At 40.3% G+C, this 23,485-nt stretch overlaps 1 protein-coding gene across 1 annotated transcript; it reads right to left on the reverse strand.

Annotated features, from left to right (window-relative positions):
- Positions 1 to 540: 540 nt before the first annotated feature.
- On the reverse strand, positions 541 to 16,522 carry entpd2b (ectonucleoside triphosphate diphosphohydrolase 2b). The gene is made up of 9 exons (XM_030436799.1): positions 16,406 to 16,522; positions 10,925 to 11,042; positions 9,022 to 9,172; positions 6,505 to 6,664; positions 5,835 to 6,062; positions 4,052 to 4,321; positions 3,281 to 3,400; positions 2,397 to 2,531; positions 541 to 2,285 (listed from the first exon to the last, which is right to left on the reverse strand). The coding sequence occupies exons 1-9, from the start codon at positions 16,520 to 16,522 to the stop codon at positions 2,070 to 2,072; spliced, it is 1,515 nt and encodes a 504-aa protein (XP_030292659.1). The 3' UTR covers positions 541 to 2,069.
- Between the last annotated feature and the right edge of the window lie 6,963 nt (positions 16,523 to 23,485).

Consider the following 23,485-nt stretch of genomic DNA (forward strand, 5'->3'; position numbering starts at 1 on the left):
TAAAAAGTACTTCATCTTGTTAACTGAACAGAAATAAGCATATAATAATAATTTTAATAACTTTAACAATCGTAATAATAATAATAATAATAATAATAATAATAATGATATTATTCCATCTTTTATTTAATTATTCCAAATTAATTGAACTTTTATTGGCCCTTATTTTTCTTGGTTTTGTCTTATTCTCCTGATATTTATGATAACAGTTGATTGGCAATTTTTTGAATGGAATTTATGTATCTCTTATGCAGACATTTAAGGAAATGCACTTAGCAATCAAATCACTCTAGGCCCTTTATCATTTTCATTGTACAAGCCTTTAAAGGAAATAAACTACGGTTACTTTCTAGCATTCTCTGTATTTTACTTTTTTTTTCATATCAATAACTTTTAATCGTGGCTTTTATTCTGAAGGTAATCATCAGAACAAGCCGCCTACTTCCTTAAAGCAAAGCATTCTGGAAGTTGCTGTTCAGAGCAGAGCATGACAGGCAATTAGCCTAATTACCTGAATGGAAAGGACAAAGAAAAACACAAAACAATAGAAAACATTTATTTTGTTATCTGGAGGAAAACATCCAGTGTGAACAAACAGGGAGCAATGAAATGTCATGATAATTCAAAATTCACACAACATGAGGTCATATTAACAAAGCATTTGACGTGGATAATTACATTAAAAATGTCTTCAAGGTATAAAGTGTATTAAATCTATAATATATCTTCAATGTATTGACACAGACTGTGACCTGCACCAACTCTCACTAGGATTGTGCAATTATTTTATTTTTTTTACAAGCAAAATGTATAATAGTAATTTGAAATATTCTAAATAAACACAACACACCTGATACATACTGGAATGCATTTATCTTGCAAATTGTAAATGATAACGTCTATAACCTTTGATGAACCGTTTCATGTAAATTCAGCCATATTTGTCGACCACATCTTTATACGAACATTTTTCAATTGTTTTCATCTTTCAACTAAACCGGTTATGCAGAGAGGGTGGGCACAATACATGCAACACATGTAATGTGCGATTCAATCCAATATAGAAGGTCTTAAATATTATGCATTTATTCATTTAATATACATCTATACTTTTTAAGATACAAACTGTCTGCATGATACAATGTAATACAACAAAACTGTGTTTGTCAGGTTTGACCAGTAACCCTTTGTTGAAAGAGACCAAATGCTGTTTTTTTCTGCCCTTACTGAATAAAAATATTTTGCTGTTTTGCTGTGCAGTGATTCAAGTGTGCCAAAATAAGTTAATAACCTCCTCTGTGTGGCACAACATGTCCGCCTCACAATGGCGGTTTCCTAAGAGAGTGATCCAAACAGCACCACATCTGTATTTTATAGTCAGACTAAAATGTGAATAAAAACTTCCATGTGAAAACATCATGAATACAAAAAAAAGGTTAAAAACAGCGGTTCTTGCATATTAAACAGGGGATTATCACCATAGTGTGCTTCATTTTACTGTAGCGGTTCTTCAGAGTGCAGTCACAGTTTCTACACAAAACAATAAAACTGGAATTTCTTACATTCCATAAAAATGTGCTTTGACTTCTGGAGGATAAAATTTACATTCAGAACTCCCGTGGAGTGCTAATTCCACCATGGGAGTGCTGTTTTAAACTGACAGGGCATATTTTGCTGTGTTGGCTCTCTGATCCAGTACATTAGATCTGAAATTAAAAAAAAAGACTATGAAGTAAAAGTCCTGACTTTTAAGCTTTAATTTAAGGGTGCTTGCATCCATATTTTTATACACAGTCCTACAAATTGAGGAGACAAAGATTAAGTGGACAAGTTAATATACCTCCACACAAAGTCAACATATATACACAGGACAATCAAATTGAAATGTTACATTGACCTAAAATAGCGATAATATGTATAAAAACAGACACAGTCTTTAAACTGTCCTCATTATAATTATATTGTAAACACTGTTAAATAAAGCTTTAATTCAGATCCAATGTGCTATAGTAAAGGGCCAACACAAGAGAAATCTATCACTGTCTTCCTGTTTTCTGATGTCGCAGCATCTAGATGGTGCTTTCACCGCCTCCTTTCTTCTTCCCGTCACGCATTCGGAGTAGGATGAAGACCACGACTGCTGCCAGCAGGAGGACAAAGAGAAAGATAAGCGTCCCCCACGCTCCCTGAGTCAAGGCCTTCCTGTGCCCTGCCGTCTCTGCGGGCAGCAAATTGCTCAAACTGAGCATGTAGCCCAGAGCCCACCCCACCGAGGTGTCCCCTGCCTGGAGGATCAGCAACACACCATTACAGCAAGTAAGTGTCTCTATTTTCTTACATTTGAAAATCCACATAAGGTGTTATGTTTTTCTGTAGAGTGCCGATGACGTTCTCACCTTCTTCTGGAAGGAAATGCGTGGGAACGACGTCTCATCGAAGCTGTATCCTCTCAACATGAGAATCTTAATGAACACAGAGGTGGCACAGTAATCCTGCAAGCGGGACTTTTGCTCTGGAGCAAGACCCAGCATCTGCAACAAAAACAAAGGGTTAAATGTGTTATGATTGTTATTTTACTTTAATGTCTGATTTTTTATGGCATAGACACCTTTATTAAGCAGCAGACAGATAGGAAATATGGGAGAAAGAGAGGGGGATGTGACATGCAGCAAAGGACCTCCGGCTGGAATCGAACCAGGGTCGGCTGCTTTATATGGCATGCGCTCTAACCACTCGACCACCTGCGCGCCTACTTTAATGTCTGATTTGATGCAGAAGTTCCCTTTAGCCAAGACAAACTTAGACAATAAAGTAACCTTAACCTTATTGCTCGCCATTTCACTACTTTGGCTATAAAGATCAACACAAGTTTCTTTCACCTTTAATGTAACACACTGGGTAGAGTCTTAAATTGAAAGTTATAAAATTGGTACTTCAATTGTTGACTATGAGGGGTAATATGGAAAGAAGATATATATAATTGCGAGTGGAATGAATAAGAAGCCTTTAAAAAAGTTATTTCTATAAATCCATCCGTCCATTAGAGGCCTCTCCGAGCGCCTTGGGTTGAAAATCTTCAGACTTTTCAGAAAGATGCTGGTGACATCCCTGTCACTGTTTTCCTGACCTAGGCAATAGAATTCACTGTTAATTTGTCTCCTATAGATCATGTCACGCATCCACGTCCTGCTTGCCCTGATGTCGATGAACGTGGACTATGAGGACACGGGACACAGACACAAATGAGATACGATACACAAATAGAACAAAAGAACGTTACTTCATTGAAAGTCATGTTGCACACAGTTCTGGCCGCCTCCTCCAGCTGCGAGGGAGTCCTCACAGGGATACCAGTGATTTGCTGCAGGAAGGAGTGAGTGTAGAAGAATGCAGAGAACGCCTAATAACATAGAAAGGGGAAAAACACAAAACACAAAAGACTGGGTTAATTAGGAGTACATGGGAAGATCAATTATAATAACAGCATATGTTTCTACATACTTTGCTTAGCACTTTGAGGCCACGTTGTGCTTATTCACAACACAAACTTCTGTGCAGTTACTTTTTTCCGTTCTGCTCATTAGTTACACTGATTCTTTAACCGTTACTGAAAGGGACCATTTCATAGCTTTACTTTGATACTGATACTCGTCTTGCTGAAAATGGGTGTTATTAGTATTTTATGCAAGATGTCTATTTGTAATGGAATAGTTTTTATATTGAGATGTTTCTACTTTCAATGAAGGAAAAATGACACATCCTATGCTCCTAGGTTTCTATGTGAAGTGTGCAATTTTAGATCCAAATGCAAGCTTATTTTGTATTTGTGTCTGTGTCTCTCTATGGTAATGATAGCGATGTTGATAATCCTTGACATACAGAAAAGTATTTGACCGTCTGTGGGTCTGAAAATGTTCAACAACAATGAACTTAACATGCATCACTAACACTGTGCCTGTTCCCCTTGTGTACAGTCTGACCTTTAGTCTATAATACCACCAGTGTGTACATCCCCCCCTCTGTATCATCCATTCCCTCAAGCCGTTCTTACCACGAAGCTGCCGGTGACATTTGGCTGGAAGACCTTATCAAAGGAGCACTGGGAGAAGGGGCAGCCGTCGAAGGAGAAGATCTCAGACATGTTGCCCAGGCAGTGTTCATATTGTCCGCTGCCTTGTACCGTCAGAGAGGCCTGGGAATCATAGGAGCTGGGTCTGTGCTTTGCCGTACACGGAGAGTTGAATATAGTGTCCAGCTTTACAGATGTACTGTGGTCTGCAGGATAGCAGGGGTGAGTGACTGACTCAGAGTCACCCTGGGACTGAGACAGGGACAGACAGACAGACAGAGCGATGTGATTCAACAGCGCTTTAGAAATACTATACCATATACTATGCATATTCTATACGCACATGGATAATCGTATACTAAATAAATCCTAGTGCTGCAAAAATTAGTCAATCCTAAAAAAATTAGATGCCAACTCTTTTGACAATCGACTAATCGTTTCAGTCGTTTCAGGCAAAAGAGTCATAATGTACTGGCTGCAGCTTCTTAAGGGTAACAATTTGTGGATTTTCTTTGACATTAACGAGGAATATTTGCATTTTGGATGTTTGTTTGGACAAAAGAAGTAATCTTAAGTCGACACTTGACAGTTTCGCTCTGGGAAATTGTGATGAGTACTTTATCTGAATTATTTGGCATTTAACAGACTTAACATTTGATTGATATATTAATCGAAAACAATTGCGAGTTGCAGCCCTAATACATACAGTATATCAGACTATAGATTAACAATCGATCAATGTGATTTTTTCACATTGGCATGGCTGATTTTATTGGGAGTTTTCATTTGATCATCAGCGTGGTCTAATAGGTTGGTCAGTGTTGGTCCTGTAACATGTTACTGCAGTAAACACACATTTCTCCACCAGAGGGCACTGCAAACTGTAAAATGTCCCACCAAGTAAAGTACATATGTTGGACACAGTTCTTTGATAACCAAAATTTAAGGGATCATTATCAAAGATGTATGTTCTTGCTTTATGATTATGTAAACGTTTAAAATATACCATAAAACATGTTGAAATATACATATTAACATTTTCAAACTATTAAATGTCGATAGCGCCTTCAGTATAAAAAATCCAGTAAGCCCCTACAGCAGCTTTCACTGAGATGAGATGTGTTCTATATATTTGCTACTATAATTCCACAAAGCTTCATGTGTTTCAAAATAACATATAGCTACAATATAGAAATTGTGACGCTGTATTAAAAATAAATAAAACAGACTCATTTGCTAATCCTTTTCTGACATGTACTCAAATGAAAACAGCACAGAGGCGATATATATTTAATGCTTTCCTCATCTGCTTCACTGCTTTATGAAAATATATTTGCTTATTCTGAATTTGATGGCGGCAACATGCCCCAAACAAGTTGCGACAGGAGACAACAAAACACTGAAAATGTTGTGGAACGCTCCCAAAAAAAAAACAAAAAAAAACAAAACCTCTTTGGAACATTCCACAGTTTAACAGGTTAATTGGTAACAGGTGATAGCGTGATGTCTGGGTGGGGGGAGGGGCACAGGAAAGGCTCAGCCGTTTAAAAGGCGAGGACGAGGCGAGGTTCAGCACTTTACTAACATACAGAACATATTCCTACACGGGCTCAGGAACACTTCACGAAGCCGTTGTCAGTAAACACAGTTTGTTTTTTTGCATCCCCTTTTATTTACATTTTTGCACGGCGTCCCACCTTTTTTTGGCATCGCCGTATCGTCTTCATGTTGGTTCGAATGAGTGCGATACAGTGTGTTACGCTACCGTCACGATATGAGCCAGCAGTCTCTTGAGGACCTGGTCCCTCCCGTAGCACAGGAAGCTGTGTGTGTACAGGGAGTACTCCTGGCCGTAAAGGCGCAGCTTCATCATGTCGTGTTCGTCCTCTACTTCATCCTGAGTGGCGAATGTGATCTGGGTAGACGCCCCGCCGAAATCGAGCGCTCCGACCGTGGGCCTGCCGGGGCTGAGCCAGTGCCCCACGAAACCGTACTGCGAAGAAATGATAAGGGGAAAGGGAAGCAGAGGAAAATGAGCTATTTCCCGTTCATCATCTAAAGAGTCGTTGTTGTTTATTTCTTAGACATAGCTTGGTAACAGGAGGAAGGACTTTATAAGCTCAGTCTGATTATCCAAATTTCCAGGAAGCGATAGTGATGGACTGTACCATCGTTGGGCTACTGGATGTCATCAGTCAGCCTCCTGAATGGGATTTAAATAGCTAAAAACCATCATCTTTGCAACAGTGAAGTGCCAAAGCTGGACAAATGTTCGAATTGAATTGATGAATGGTAAATTATTCTCAGAGCGCACTCTGACTTCACTAAATGTACAATTGTCCTCATCCGTCTGCTGTTGCTGTGCATTGAACAAAAACGTACAAATGAATCACAGTTGGACTCGGTGGGATCTGCTGGCAGCCTCTATGAAGTACCTTTATGAAGTTCTCCAACAGATAGTTGACGGTGACCCAGCCGTACGCCCCCTCCTCTTTACCGCTCAGTATGGCCGCCCCCCGGTAGCTGAAAGGGTAGGACTGGATTTTGTTGCCCACCTCCCGCAGTATCTGGTCCGACTGCTCCTGGCTGGACATGCTGTTGGGAGGAATCGGACATTTGACAAAACTCATGCAAGTTGCAGCTGCGGTGGTGAACTTTCGTGGACCCTCATTCAGAGGTTGCATGAACAAAGTGCTCTGTTTGATGGCTCGCTTTTTGTCTCGCTGTTTCACTGCCTAAAAGCTGCAGGTTTGACACAGACACAGAGACGCCACCATGAAATCCATTACACATGTTTGTCAGCTGGACCAGCACCAGCCGGTGGCCCATCTGAGGACAGAATCTCTCATTTACTTAATGACATTTTAGGTTTTGTTGCTTTTCCTTTGTAACTTAAACATTTGATCTGCCAATAGTTTGCAACTGTTAAATGTTTAATGCAATCACGTGTGTGTGAATTAGGTCCAGTTTAAAAAAAAAAAAGAACTGACTACAATCGGCGCTCAAAGAAACGATGGAGAGAGTGTTATCAACAGTTAAACCAGTTAATTTACATTGTATGGAGTGACATTAGTGCCAGGATTCTAGGTTTCCTAAGGACTTTTTTGAATGCACAGATAAATATAATAGGCGGGCCCTTGCCTCTCACTTGTTTTGTAGCTTCTGGACTCTGGAACAGTTTCTGTTGTTTGCTGTTAAAATGTTTAATCCAAATCCTCCTTTGCATGCCCAATTCAAATCCCGTTTTTTTCAGGTAGATTTATTTCTCATTTTTCAATCCGCATTAAAAAACATGGAAGGTTTAGTCCTCGAGTCGTGCTACATCTTTTGGGAGTGCTGAGGATCGATCGACAAGTGTCAGAAAAGACCTGCGCTGCAACCAGCCCTGGAAAGAGTGGTATCGACATTTAAATGAGTTCATTTATAATGTACGTATGGAGTTACATCAGTGCCAACGTTTTCTGAGCACAAAGGAATGCTTTGAATGTACAGATAAAAATAGGCTACTGTCGCCTCTTACTCAAATTGTAGGTTTCGGACAAGTTTGCACTCAGTAAATGATTTACTTATTCACCTCCCACTGAGCGACTGGGCAGCTGTTTCTGCTACACATTTGCATGAAGGAAAAGATGGCCTGTCCTCTCAAAGCTTCATGCACCTATGACACGGTGTCACTCGCTAATCAATCATACTGGTAACAACTCGACCAAAGGGGTAACTCCACACACAACTAATTAGTTGGGAAAATCAAGAGATAACAGCTTAAACATGTTAACAGGCAGTATGTTTTTGTTTCCTCATTTAAATACATAAAGGATGAGCACCTACAGGACTTGTATCTCAACAGGCATAGGCCACAGACAGCTCTGTATGCGAAGTACGCAAGTGTGAGCTCACCGAGCCCGGTCCAGATGTCTGCATATTCAGTGGAAATATTATTTCTTTCACAGCACTGCACAAACAACCCCCCGCCTTTATAACGAGTTCTCACTCATGATATCATTCGCCTTAGTTCACACTTCATCTTGTAGTTGGGCAGCTGTTTTTTGGTAACGTCAGCCAAGTTAAATAAACCTAGATATAACCAGTTGACTACAACACTTATAACCAAACCGGGGACATGAGTGGATTGAATTGTACAGGGAGATGAATACAGCCACAAAAAGACGTATTTATAAAGATTAACCTAAGCGATATAAAAAACAATATTCAAGATGTCAAAGATATAAATTATGTTGCTATATCAAAGACCGTACCAAGATGCTATTTCAGGGACAATAATGACAATGACTATTTTTTTTTTTCGGGTTTTGCTACACACATTGTAGTTAACAAAAGACATGTAGTGTTTTTTCCCCCTTTAAACGTACTAATGGGTAACAGCAACAGTGCAGGTCCAGGGTCAACACACACACACACACACACACACACACACACACACACACACACACACACACACTTGTGGGGACAGTACACCCCTTTCACCACGGTTGGCATTCACTCCACAATCATTTTCGGGCCCTTTGTCAGGCTCCATGCTATGATGTGTGTTCAAGTTAAGGACGCTGGATTGTTGACTGAAGTCAAATATATCAAAAAGGTAAGCACTGTACCACTGTCTGTGTCTTCTGTGTCACTAACTGAGCCTTGTCATCTGCCTGATCAGTTGCGTATGTGCATGTGCAACTCTCAACAGAGATGAAAAAGCAAGATGTCTCACTCTGTTAAAACAAGTTTGAACATCTTCTGGATGTAGTCTGATGAGGTTTATGATGTTCATGAGTTTGTCACGATGAATGTAACGCAGAAGAAAAAAGAGAACAGAAGGGCAAACTCGTCTTCTGGCAATGGGAAAGGAGACAGTAGTCAATTTTAAGTAGGTTTACAGCATTCCTTCCCTAAGGGTAGGGACCCTACCCCTTAACTCACACTCATACACACACTAGACTCACTGCAGAAGTCTCATGCCAGCTGTAGCTCCCAGGTACACAGGTGTAGACTGGTGTCTTTCTTTGGGGATGTCCTTTACTGCCTGATTAAGACAAGCCTCAAGGCTCTGCCCTGCTGATCCTGGTTGGCCCGCATAGCTGGATATTCCTCCCCCTTAGTGAGACATGAACAGGATAAAAATGTCAAACATCAGGATTACATAACACACATGTATAGTCTTGATCTCAAGTTCGCACAAAAAAGTGTTAGCTGTTGTAACACAAATGCACGATTATTCAAAAAGTGATGCCACCCAGAAAATGTCCCAGTTACCTGGAGAAAAAAAAAACCTTTATGGCAATCTGCTCACAACTGTAGGTGAATGTATTATGAATGCATTAAGTCCCTAAAAATAGACCACATAAACAAGGGATCAAAGTTCAGATCCGACCAGGACATTTGCACGACTATGAAAAATGACATTGTAAACACCACGCTCATGACTAATTGAGAAAACGAGAGTTTATCTCAGTTTCACCACTGCCTGAGACAAAGATCGCTCGACTCGCCATGCTGTGCTGTGACAACGTAATCCATTAGCAGGAAACAGCTGGCATTATTTCACATCCAACCCACTGGCGAACACAACAAGAAACAGAGCTCTATAAAGTATATTTTGTCAGGTTTAAAAAGGACACAAAACATACCTCAGCCAAACTGAGAGTATGCGTAACTGAGTATTCTGGGTAACGTTTCGCCAGCAGAAGGTATGCTCCATGGAAATCTGTGTTTTGAGTCTAAAGAAGTTGACACGGGAGTTCCAGACCAGCTAATTCTAACGCAGACAACACACCCGCGTTTTCCAGCATGCCATTTTAGACGTATATATTAAATTTAAACAAAAGATCTGGCAGTACAGTGGACCCCTTAATCCCTGACAAATTAATAAAACAGCTTTATTTCAAATTGCAGCTTTCTAAAATTATATTTTAATGTTACGTATACTAATTGTCAGTGACTATGTTACACCTTTGAGTTTTAACTATGCAGTTAGCTGGTGCAGTGGTAAAGTTAATTTTATCAAGCTAACGTTAGCTAGCTAGCCCTCATTGAATTGTGTCAGCCTGTCCTTTCCAATGCCCCGAGAACCATCTTTAATTTAGCAGTAATAGCAGTAGTTGGCTAGCTTCAGCATCAATTCATGAATTTTATCAATATCAAAAACATGGTGGTAAAGATTTTATTCATTTACAGTTACTTCGGGATGAAAAGTTTAGATTTTAGCGCAAGGCTTTTCTTTTGCGCATTTCCCGCAAATGCTGATAATGTCAGTCCGTAATCAATTTGTTCTGACATCTTTCGACTGTTTCAATCCGTAGACCGATTGAAAGTTTCTGTATGATTAAAGCAACATGAGGAGTAATGGGAAGCTTGGTGAAAAACAATAGATGCAGCCAGGGTTATTTGGTTTCAGCAGCAGCAGCAGCAGCAGGGTGCGGTTGTTTTGAGAGCGGGCCAGAGAGATAAGATCCACCAGGGAAGAGTCCACAGGGTCCACTGAACAGCCTGGCACACCAGCCAACTGCGCCGTCGCCTTATCTATGTAAACTCGTTGTTAAAAAGGAAGCATATCTCTAACCCTGCTTGAAACGGTTGGTCTGCATGCATCTATTCGGCTGGTTCTGTGGGGGCCGTGGCTCTGCAGGCTGATCTCTCCATATTTAGTTAAAAAAAACTGGAGCGTTCTCAACCACATTTCCATTTTATACCTTTTACCGAAATCTCGCTGGAAACGTGTTGTACCTGTTGTGAATCTGAGCTGACTCCAGGTGCTGTCCTCTGAGAAGAAGCGAGTTATTAACCTTTCGGAGCCCCATCTCAACACATTCTTACACGTTTTTGGGCGGAGAAGGTGCTGATACTTACCCTTAACGTGACATTCGGTGTGCTGGGTGACCACGCCTGTGCCATTCTGCTTGTCCGCCTGCCACTTGTATATATACAAAGCCGTGTGTGAAGATCCAGCATCCAGAACAATCCCATACTACAGAGAGTAAGAGGCAAAAAAAAAAAAAAAGAAAAACGTGAAGGGGGTTGAGAGAAGCTAAGCATTTCCTGAAGCTGCTGGCAGCTTTGGACAGAGTCAAACAGGTTAATGACTATAAGAACATAAAAGACTTGACTCTTGATATCAGTCTTCAAAGACAGCCTGCTGGGTCTCACATTACACAAGAAGACATATAACATGTGGTGGACAGATGCAGATTGTGCTGCATTTATACTCATCTATGTCTGTAAACACTGTTATATTACATTATTTCACATCGTCTGTGTGTTTTATAAATTGTGCATTGACTTAACAAAAGGAAGAAATAAGAAAATAGGGGACAAAATGTATATATGTATTATTTCCAAATATTATTGTTACGGCTATGGCTTTGTTGGGGGGTGTACAAGAACATGTTAGAGGAATTTAACTTACACACAGTGACTTCCTTTAAGCAGCCTGTGTGTGGCAGCTGAAGTAGCTATTCGAAGCTATGTGGCCATTTTGTTAGCTGTTTGGGAACTTTGGAGACAAGCTGCAGTGTAAAAAGCCGAACAGTGATATAAACCTTTGCATAAATATGAGAATATATATACATGCTATTTCCAAAACTTTCCATGATAAATGTTCCATTATGGTATGCTTGAGGTAGTCTATATATAAATCAAAAACAGCCAGGTTGACAAAGAAAGGTTGTTAAAGTCCTTAAAGGGCTAACAGGCAGAGGCTAAACTCTTTCATTTAGGCACCACTTTCATCTTAAAATTTCGAATTTTTTGCCAAAGCTCAACTGTACTGCTGTGTTCCAGAGTGCAGAGAAAAACGGCCGCCTCCTGAGCAGGGTCAATACAAACCGAAGGCGGATTTTCGAAATTCTGTTAACACTAAATAAACCTAAGAGTAAAACTTATAAGGCATCCAAGGGCTTGAGGCTGGAGGTAGAGGCATGCCCATATATCACATCACCGTAACCCACTGCAGAGAGAAAGACAGCTTCTACAACCTTTTTCCTACAAAGCACAGGAAATTGAGCTCTTTATTTGATTTTGTTGTGATTTGGCGACAAGATTGTGGATACGATATTTGAATGTTAATTTGTCGCCAATGTGTGACACTCAGTGTTTGGTTCCTTATACAGTGGCATCAAAGTAGAGCGATGAGAAAAACTTTCCATGATAAATGTTCCATTATGGTATGCTTGAGGTAGTCTATATATAAATCAAAAACAGCCAGGTTGACAAAGAAAGGTTGTTAAAGTCCTTAAAGGGCTAACAGGCAGAGGCTAAACTCTTTCATTTAGGCACCACTTTCATCTTAAAATTTCGAATTTTTTGCCAAAGCTCAACTGTACTGCTGTGTTCCAGAGTGCAGAGAAAAACGGCCGCCTCCTGAGCAGGGTCAATACAAACCGAAGGCGGATTTTCGAAATTCTGTTAACACTAAATAAACCTAAGAGTAAAACTTATAAGGCATCCAAGGGCTTGAGGCTGGAGGTAGAGGCATGCCCATATATCACATCACCGTAACCCACTGCAGAGAGAAAGACAGCTTCTACAACCTTTTTCCTACAAAGCACAGGAAATTGAGCTCTTTATTTGATTTTGTTGTGATTGTGGATACGATATTTGAATGTTAATTTGTCGCCAATGTGTGACACTCAGTGTTTGGTTCCTTATACAGTGGCATCAAAGTAGAGCGATGAGAGACGGTGCTTATTCCCTAACGTTCTATAAAGATAACTTTCATAACTGAATGGAGAGCTTTATACCCTAGAGATCATTTCCCACAATACAGCATAACCAAAGCATATAAATACTTCCTCAAATGACACGGTCTGCTCGCTCTGACGAACAAACCTGTTGACCCTGATAGAGCTTCCACTTTCACTAGAACGTAGAATATTATGTTAGAGCGACTCTGGTGGCTGCTGTGATGTCTGAAAGGAAACACTCAGAATGTGTAGAAATCCAACCATGCAAGAAGGTATGTGGGTGACGAGCCAAGGGACGAGGACCCCACACACACACACACACACACACACACACACACACACACACACATGCACAAAAACGAATGTGCAGAAATAGATACACAAGCACACGCTCATCCTTCCGAGCTGAGGCATTTCAGAAACACTCAACTTCTCGTCTCAGCGCAACAGGATCAACAGTAACATCATGTGTTAGCGTTCGCTCGTGATATTTTCTCATTACTGCTGTGCAGTCAGTTGTGAGGACCTCGCTCCAACACTCGGCAAAAACACAGAGGATCTGTAATGACCTGCTTTGTCCCGTCATTTGATAAACTGGCAGAACTGTTGCATCCAACTCCTTTTTCTGTGGCTGGTCGACGGTATTGTTACTGAGTGAAAGGAATGGCTACTTTATACCAAAAAAGGTCCCACGGGGTGTTTAGCTGGTAACACAAAAACACGAGGGAGCAGAGGCAGAGGTGTAGCTAGCTTTTCAAAAGTGCGGGGGATGGATGTGGTGGTAGTGGTGGTGTTTTTTTAAAACAATTTTGGGGCGGGGGGTGATGATAAATGATACTTAAATATTGAATCTTTGTCTATAATAACCACACCCTGACATGTAAATGTGACATCTGTCTTGATTCGCTTAATTTAACTTAAAATATGGACAACTGACTGCAGAAATGCTTTACAGCAGCTCCCATTCAAAGTCAAGAATATGCAGAAAAATAGTAGTAGTAGTAATAATAATAATAATAATAATAATGATAATAAACGATATATATGCTGCATATTTATAACAGAAGCCTACTGCGACTGTACTTTTTTTTACCATTAAATGTCATTTTATACATTATCATATTTTATAATATTCTGTCATGGAGTACATCACTTCACTGCTAACAGAAAAGAAAGCAGCTCACTGCCAGTTGCAGCTTCTCATCGTGATCTGCCGGCTTTGTAAATGTTTTGTCATGATTGTTATTATTAGTACTTAGATGATCAAAAATCACAGTTACATGTCAGGATGTGCTTATTATAGACAGATTAAATATTTAACTGTCATGTATCATCACAGTAACAGCGTTACATACATTAGCAGCTGTAAACACATAAAAACATTATAAAACACATCCTGTGGTTTTGGTGTCGACCTGTATACTGAACGTGTCAGGAGTAATCAACGTTTATAATCATCGGAGAACGTTACAGACATTGTTTTTGGTTCTTTTCTGTTTCCAGAGAATTCACAGAGAAGCTGGAGAAGTCTGTGACATTTTCATCAAGGATTTTTGTGAGGAGGGAATTAAACGCCTGTCCCAAATAACCACCTGGTCTGTTAAGTGGTTGAGACAAATAAACGCCCCGGCTATTATTTGGTATTTTACGGTGGATCCCGCCTCATCAGCACAAGCTGAACAATAAATCTAACACAGCAAGAGACGGGACTTAAGGAAGAACAGCCAATCAACAGCCGGTCAGTCCCAAAGCCGGTGTCATGTTTGAAGCAGCAACAGGAGAGGGAGGAGAGAGGAGGCAGCTGCAGCGAGCGCGGACTAGAGCGGCCAGAAAAACTGACTGACTAAGGCGTTTGTGCTAAACTGCTGAAAAACTGCAGAAAAAGTGTGGGTGTTGAACCGTCTCACCGGGAAAAGTGTGGGTGTTGAACCGTCTCACCGGGAAATGTGTGGGTGTTAAAACACCCACATCTCCCACGGGTGCGACGCCCCTGAGCAGAGGGAGCACAAGGTTCAGTTAACCCGTGCAGTAATCCTGAGCTGAATGCCAAAACAGCGCCGCACTACAGTTTTCGAGGCTTTTATGTTTTCCATCTTGGGTTATTTTGAGATTTTGAGATATAAGATTATAAAAGTGATACACGAGAAAACTTTTCACAGCTCTTCCGACAGTAGAAAACAGATCAGCTGTCATTCTCCATCTTTAAACCCGCGTGATTTCTGTTCTGACCTAAACTGAATCAACACGTTGCTCCACGGGTAAAGCCTTTCACCTAATAAGTCAACCGTACGGTTTATCAGTATTTTAGTCACAAGGTCACCTGGGTTTTATATAGATCGTAATCTTACTGCTTACAGCCTTGTGATAAGCAACAACACACTGTCCTCAACGGTTCACTCAAGGGTGAAAATAAAGTCTTTTCAAATCAATTGTGGATCTTGGGGCTTCCGGAGACTCTCGCCAAACCAGCTGTATGGAGCCAATTTATGTTTATTTACATTTTAAAACAAGTCCCCATCTGCTTCTGGTGTTTAGGAGAATGCTGCAACATTTTCTGCTGAGTATCTCCAGAAATGTTTGGACTAAAGAACTTAACATGACTTTGAACTGACATGGGAGAGAGTAGATGTCCACATTTTCATTTTGGGTGAATTGTGTCTTTAATAGCAAATACCTCTAGGTTGCGTATATCCAAAGGTTTTAAGGCCCTGTACACATGCACATGGGTATTTCTTATAACGAAGCTTTCTCTTTGCGTTTATGCCTTCCATACATACATAAATAGCGTTTCAGGGTTAATTTTCAGTGTTTATGTGTAGACCGGAAAAACAGGATTTTTTTTTGTCTCTTTTGTTTCACAGGCTTCTGATTGGCCAATGTGGCCTTATGGTAATGCATTAAATCCACAGTAGGTCTGCACGATATGGTAAAAGAAAAAAAATCATATTGCTGTTTTACGTCTGTCATAAGATTCACGATAAGTGGTAATGATAATTTTTTGCATCAAAAATTGTGCAGTACTGTGACCTTCATCGGATAAGTGAAGCATCTTTTGGATACTACACTTGGGCATATTGCGATTTTGAAGACATTTGAATAAACTGTGCAGCTCTAATCCATAGCGGAAGTGGTAACACAAGAGATGTGATAGCATGATGTCGACAAATGATGCAAAATCAGACCAAACAAGTATTAAGTCGAGAGCATCAACTAATTACATTTTTCTTTTCTTGGTTTTTACAATTACACCTCTGGACCCTGTAATGATTCACATATAAAAGACTAAATCAAACAATAACATATCTCTATATCTTTTATATATTTTAGTTTAGTTTTTTTTTTTTTTTTAATCAACACTGGCACTCCTGGTCTTCCATCCCTTACGGTTCAACCGCTGAGCAGAAAGTATTAAACTAACTCTAGCATCAGGACATGCTGCAGATGTTGAACCCCAATGATCAAACTAAGAACAGCAGCCAAGAGTTAAGCGCTCATGTCACACACTCCTCTCCTCTACTCTGGTGCCACAGATTGCTGTGCGTAACACCGTTTTGTGGACCCCGCACGGCAGAGCTTTGGTTACACCGTCCGGACAGCTTAACGCGCTGGCACACACGGATCCAAAAATACCCCGCGCAACCGACCTTACCATGAACCCGGGAGCCTCCTGGACGTCTTCGGTGGGGACAGTCAGGAGCAGGATGGCAACAAGTCCAAACACCAGCAGCGCGATGGGGACGACAGGATGAGCGGAGCGCTGAGCCATGAAGTGAAAGTGAGAAGCGCAGCTCTGCTCCCGTAGCTGCAGCCCGCTGGATATCTGAGCGTTGACTTAATAGCGGCCAAGTGGGAAAAAGTGTCTGACGGCTTCCCGCTGGCCGGGCGTTATCGCAGCCCGCCTGTGGTTCACGCTTCACCTGCTGCCTGCCTCCTGTTTTACATTTCACTTGAGCTAGCAAAGCATGACCTGAATTTATGTCCCCGGCGCAGCAGAGAGCCCCTCCATGAGCCTGAGTCCTCCCCTCCTCGGCCAGTGAATGAAAGCAGCTCCAAGGCTACTGGTGCCATGGAGGGAACTATGTTTTTTTTTTTTTTTTACCATGGCCAGAGCTGGTGCTGCTCATTCATATTCAACGCTTATTTAGAGTGCAGTCTCCACCTATAGAGGAGAGGGGAAGAAAATCACATGATTCACTGAATCACCATCAGAGAGGAAACAAGGTGTAGCCTGATCTGGCACTGATCCAGATTGTGGAGTGTTGGACTGAAGGGACCCAGAGCTGCTTGTTGTGTTTTTTTTTCCACTATTTGCATATGAATGGTGGCAGCTTAAAAACCTGACTTGCAAATGTCACCCTCATTTGAATGCCTGGGCAAAGCATGGGAGTGAAGTTTTCACTTAAAGGCCTATACTTTCTTTGTACGTGTCTGTTCTTGCTTAAAATCTTGTTCTGACAAGGTCTAAATATAGCAGAATGTATAATGAGTTATTTTGAAGGAGCTTCTGAATGTTGCGAGCAACCGTTCTTCATGTTGCAACTCAGGGCACTAATTCTTTATTGATGTGTCACTGATAATGGGCTCAGTATTGTCATACAAAAGTAAAATTACTGTTAGTATAACTATCAAGACTCTACAGTATCTTCTGGAAGACTTGAGAGGCGATGTAGCTGAAGCTCTTTAACACAGACGTCATCGTCACACTGCTAAATTACAGCCCGATGTCTCGTCCAACGACTGAACGTCAACAGAGGTGACAGATCTCTCCGACATCTGTCATAATTACACACTGAATCAACAGACATGTTAATGTTTCATGTCGTTCCAGTGTTGACTTTCCCATGCGGTTCACAGATACAGCGAGGGAGCAGCTGGCAATCAAAAATGTTACTGTTACATATGTCAGATTCACAGAGAGGAGGAAGTGTTAACAATTGATGACATAAAAGAGGAAGCAGTGATAACGGAAATCATAATAAAACAGAGATCCTATCATGAATAGATCCCATGAATATAAATCAAAGTGACATGATTGTGGGGCAAACATAAAACAATCTCAACTAGATAGATGCTGTTACAACAACTTCTAAAAAAACTCCAAGTTAGTTTAGTTTCCCCCCTATTTTTTTTTAAATTAAGAACTATACTGTCAATTTTTAAACTGGTACTCTATTTCAGACCCTTTCACCTGGCTGCCCGTGGGCCAAATGTGGCTTTAACTACCTCATTCTGGCCCTTTGATCATTTTATAAGCGGGCTAATTGGCCCATTACTTAGTCATGTCCGTTGCCAAGCACAGACCTACGCTCACTTCATTAGTAAAGTTTTTACCCAGGCTGTTTAGGCAGATGGAGATCCAACTTCTAAGATTCAAAAGGGCCACTGTTTGTTTCATATACTAGAAAAAATTAAAGTTACATTTAGTTTGAAGACGAGACAAGAGATAGATTTTTCTTCCTTTCTTTTCTCTTTTAAAAAGAAAATACAAGACCCCCTCACATCTCTTGTGTCTCAGCCAAAAAGCTGCAAAGTCTTAAGTCGTCAGCAGAGGTATTTCCTTTGTGCCTGTGCGGAAGGAAATACCTCTCCGCAGATATACAAAGTGTTTTTATGATTAAGCAAGTCAAGGAAAGTTTTTTTGTATCGCACAATTCAGACACAAGGTAACTGAAAGTGTTTTACAGTGGCCCAAAATTACATTAAAAGACATTAAAAACAAGTAGGAAGACATCCAGAAACAAAACATTAAAACAAGAAATAGGAAAGTACACTAAAATAGAATAGGTTCAAACAAGACAAGACTAAAGACTAGAAGTCACAGTGCAGCCTTGAAATTGCTTCAGTGAAAAGCAGTGGCAAACAGAGAGGCCTTCAGCCTTGATTTAAGAGAGGTGAGAGTTTGAGCAGACCTGCGGTTTTCAGGGAGTTTGTTCCAGATAAGTGGTGCATAATAACTGAACGCTGCTTCCCCATGTTTAGTGAGTGACTCTATGGACTGAAAGCAGACCTGTACCTAAAGACCTCAGAGGTCTGGATGGTTTCCTAACATAGCAGCAGGTATTCTGACTGACAGGAAGTCAGTGTGACGATCTAACAAGTGGATTGAGGTGATCTACTTTTGGTTCCTGTAAAGACTCAAGCATTCGGGTTCTGAATCAGTTGTAGCTGTCTGATGGATCTTTTAGAGAGTCATGTTAAGACACCGTCACAGCAGTCAAGTCTGCTGAAGATAAATGCATGGACAAGTTTTTCCAAATTCTGCCGAGACATAAGTTCTTATGTAGTTCTTATTCTTAAGGTGATGGTAAGCTGACTTTGCAATTGGTCTAAGTCTATGATTACAATGAGGTGTCTGGCAGAAACTGTTAATCATTCTTCCTTGGCTCCAAAAACAGTTATGTCAGTCTTAGCTTTGTTTAACTGAAGAAAACTCTGACACATCCAATAATTGATTTGTTCAACACATCTGCTCAGCTTTTGTATGGGATTATAGTCACCTGGTGATATGGTTATGTAAATTTGTGTGTCATCTCTATAACTATGGTAAGATATTTTGTTGTTTTCCCTTATCTGAGCTAGAGGAAGCATTTTGAATAGTAGAGGACCCAGAATGGAGCCCTGGGGCACTCCACTTGTCATTTTCATCCACTCAGAAATGTAATTAACTACAGACACAAAGTAGCCTCTATCATTTAAATAGGATTTAAACCAATTTAGTGCTGTACCAGAGAGTCAAACCAAGTTTTCCAGTCGGTCCAGTAGTATATTGTGCTGTACCAGAGAGTCAAACCAAGTTTTCCAGTCGGTCCAGTAGTATATTGTGGTCCATCGTTTCAAACACAGCACTGAGATCCAGTAATACTCAGACTGAAATTTTGCCACTGTCTGTGTTTAAATGAATGTCACTGAGGACCTTGACAAAGGCAGGAGCAGTTTAAGTCACCAATGTTGCTATTAAAGCTGCTTTCAGTCAAAAATATTTCTCATAAAAACTTGTAAATGGCACTCTTGAAGAGGCAAAGGAGAAAAATAAGTAGAAACCAAGCTAAAGAGGTGAAATCATGCAGTGATGGTATATAAAAAGAAAAAGAGCACCAGCTGTATGGTCAAAGCCCAAGTCAAATAATCCTGATGATTTAAGTTTAACCCATAATTGCAGCTCTAGGTTGGCACCATCTTTTCCCTAAGACCTTTCGAACAGGGTGTGTGGCTTGTTTCTTCACATTCTCGATATTTGTCAGCAACACCTATGATATGAAATGTCAAAATGTCTCCTTGAATAAGGACCTGGTATTGTGAACGCTGGCTCACTGTCACACTGTCGTGCATGGCTCTGCTCTTGTCAACTTGATTTAACATTACATGGTCTGATTAATGGATATGGAAGTAAACATAAAACTGAACAAGACTCTACAAGTCTAACAAGCTTCTAGTCGTACTGCCCAAAGTGAAGCTATGTGAAGCTGACCTGAGTGCTGGCATCAGCTTTATTAACATCTCCACAATAACACTGTCACTATGATGTTTGGCAGCACGCATTACAGTTTATGTTGACTATAACAGTGCAATGGGGTTCAGTGTTATCAGAGTTTTACTGAATCTGTTCTTACCTAATACTGACTTGGTTTGGTTGCCTCTGTATCAAATTTGAAATCAGGATGGAAAAGCTGGGCAAGGATTGTCTGCAAGGTGATCACAATTAGCACACCCATGTTCAGGACTTTCAGGTTCAACTACTTCTGTTTGGATCACCTGCAATACTATTCTAATCATCAATTACAGTTATTAAGAGTTCAAACGAAGTTAAGAACTCGATGCAAAAATAGAAAAAACTCGAAATATTAAATTGTAAAATAAGGTAGCCCTGTGATGAACTGGCGATCTGTCCAGACTGCACCCTGCCCCTCGCCCAGTGTCAGCCGGGACTTATTCCAGCTCCCCACATCCCTCTGAAGGATAAGCCGTCACAGATGATGGATGAATGAATGGATGGAAATAACGACAATTAGTCAAAGTTCAGCTATAAATCACATCTTCCCAGCGGAGAACCAATCAGCACTCAGAGTCTCATTAATCTCTCTGACAGAGTGTGACAGAGTGTCGGCTGTGATCAGGGCAGAGGGTCAGCGGACCAGAACAAACGTCTCACCTGACAATATTCTGTGACTCACCTCTGCCTCAATAAGGTATGTCATTAATTAACAATGACAGCCGTGATCTAATTAATGATGGGGCGCGTAATTTAATTAAAGATTGTACTGACTGTGACAGTGCCTGTGTAGGAGCTATGTTCCACTGGGGTTACCATGGTATCATTTTAAGCGGAGGAGACATGTTATTAACCTTTCCATGTGATGGTTCTTTAGAAAGATCCATATTTAAATTAGCTTAAAGGCTGACATATGTACACACATGTGCAACACATCTATCATTTCTCTGTTGCAACATGTCCTTGATTTTGCTTGTCAGTTTGTTTTAAATATCATGGTACAACATCTGGAAGGGACATATGCCGCTATAAACAGATTCTAGAAGAGTTCATGCTAGCAGTATTATAAAGTTAAATGCCCAAAGTGACAATATTGATAAGCTGATCTTTAGCAGGAAATGTTTACCATGCTCTACATTTTAATTTAGCATGTTCCCATGCTAACATTTGCTGATAAGCAAAAAATACAGCTTGGGCTAATGAATTCCATTAAATGAAATTGTGAATTGGAACCATTCTTTGGGAACAAGTACACGATTTGATTGCAAGCCAGTTTTCGAGATAATTCAGTCCGGACCAAATGGGGGACCAAACAAAAAAAAACTATCCAGTATCAGACATAACAATGCTTATAACACACAAAACAATCTAACAGAAACTAGTCCCTGGTAACGTTAGCTTAAAATTGTCATGGCTACTATATTTGTCAGCTAGTGCTTCATACAGCAGGTACAGAACAACACATCATGTCATTGGAGTGATGCTTGATTCTACCTGATGAAAATAAGTACAGTATTTACTCTGTTCATCAGTCAGTGAGAAACATAGGCCTGGCTCTTGGTCTTTTCAAGGTGTAATCTGCAAAATATGGCCCCAATTCGAAGGTAGCTCCAAAAATATAGGGGGCACCATATCACCACTGTAACCAACAACAGCTGCTCTTTGCTAGCTATTCTTGATTGTAGCTAGCAACCATTAGCTGGTTAGCTCATGGCTCAGTTAGCCGTGGAGCCCGAGTTTGCCACAAGGGGGAGTCACCACAGGCGAAAGGGCCCAGCTCAACTAGATTTGGCAACTTTGACTTACTCCAAACCAGAGGTGACAGTGGACAGACAACACACACAACACTGTGTTGGCAAGTTTTTTCTGTGTTTAGTGTGTTTTATGATGTTTTAACGAGGCAATCAAGCTTGTCTTCGTTCAAGAAGAGGTGTACTTTTTTTTTGTTTTCTGTTAAGTGAGACATTACAAGTAAGAGTTTTTAATTTCTTGTGTGGTATTAAGACACAGGACTGGCCGGGGCTAGCTCGTTAGCATGCTAACGTCAGTAGATATCTCTGCGGCATTACTGCAATGTAAGTTCATTTGTTAAACTAAAATTCTGGCCAAATTGACCAGCTTTGCTTTGACTCTCTGCTGCTTCCTGCAGGCCAGGTCACACACACTCAGACTGTCTGTCTGTCTGCAACTTATACAATAGTTTTAATATTCAGTGCTGGGAAGAGTAGTTAGGAGTAAAGCTGTCTGAGTCTGAAAGCTTTTGAATGCTGGCGCCCCATCTGATTCAATTCTAACATGAAGAATTTGAATAATGCAGCTATTAAACACTTTAAATCTAGTTTTGTGTAGAGCTTTGGGTTTTCATTTTGATTTATGTTGCACTTTGAAAGCTTGTTCTTGAAAAGGGCTGAACAAAATGTATTCTCCCCGTTGCTTAGACTTTGTCCATTCTTTTAAGGAGGTCCTCGTATTCCCTTATGTAAGCTGACTGCTGGGCTGGAGCAGGACAGTTGTTAAAAATATCCCATCATGCACTGCCGCTTCACCACTGAACCACTGCACATAAGACCTACTTTTTCTTAATTGATGTTCTTACTCGCCTTCATTTGTTCTTTAAACCTCCTCACTCCTATTTGATTCTTTTAAATGTTATATTTTCTTCTTGTGTATGTTTCTGCATAGCTTGACATTTTTTCTTCTTTGATATAGGGTCTGATATATTTTCTTCATTTTGGTTCAGTATGTGCGTACATTGTTTCAACTGTGTAGCCCTTTGAAATTCTTAAAATAGCAGTAAAAGACATGCAACGCTACAAATATCTTACTGACTTACTCACGTGCTGTGATGAAAATCATTTGTGTTGAAACTATAAATCAAATAATCCATTAGTCAATCGGAAAAAAAAAAAAAATAGTTCAGCATCTTATAAGTGATGATTTGATGCTTTTTTATCATTCGTATAAATTTAAATTTAATATCTATTGTTTGTGACGGTTGCTTGGACAAAAAAGTTACTTTGAAGACTTTTTGAGAACCTTAGGCCCCGGGGAATTTTGTCATTGGGACATTTTTCCATATTTCCTGACTATTCACTAATATTAATAGACCATACAATCAAAAGATTAGTCATAAAATCCACGGATTGAATGCCAATGTAAGTAGCTGTTGGTCACAAGAAAGTCAGGTCACAGGTATGTAATGTTAAATGTGAAATTTCAATAATAAAAGCACAGGATTGG

This window comes from Sparus aurata, chromosome 12, assembly GCF_900880675.1.
Source record: "Sparus aurata chromosome 12, fSpaAur1.1, whole genome shotgun sequence".
In the NCBI taxonomy this organism is placed as follows: Eukaryota; Metazoa; Chordata; class Actinopteri; order Spariformes; family Sparidae; genus Sparus; species Sparus aurata.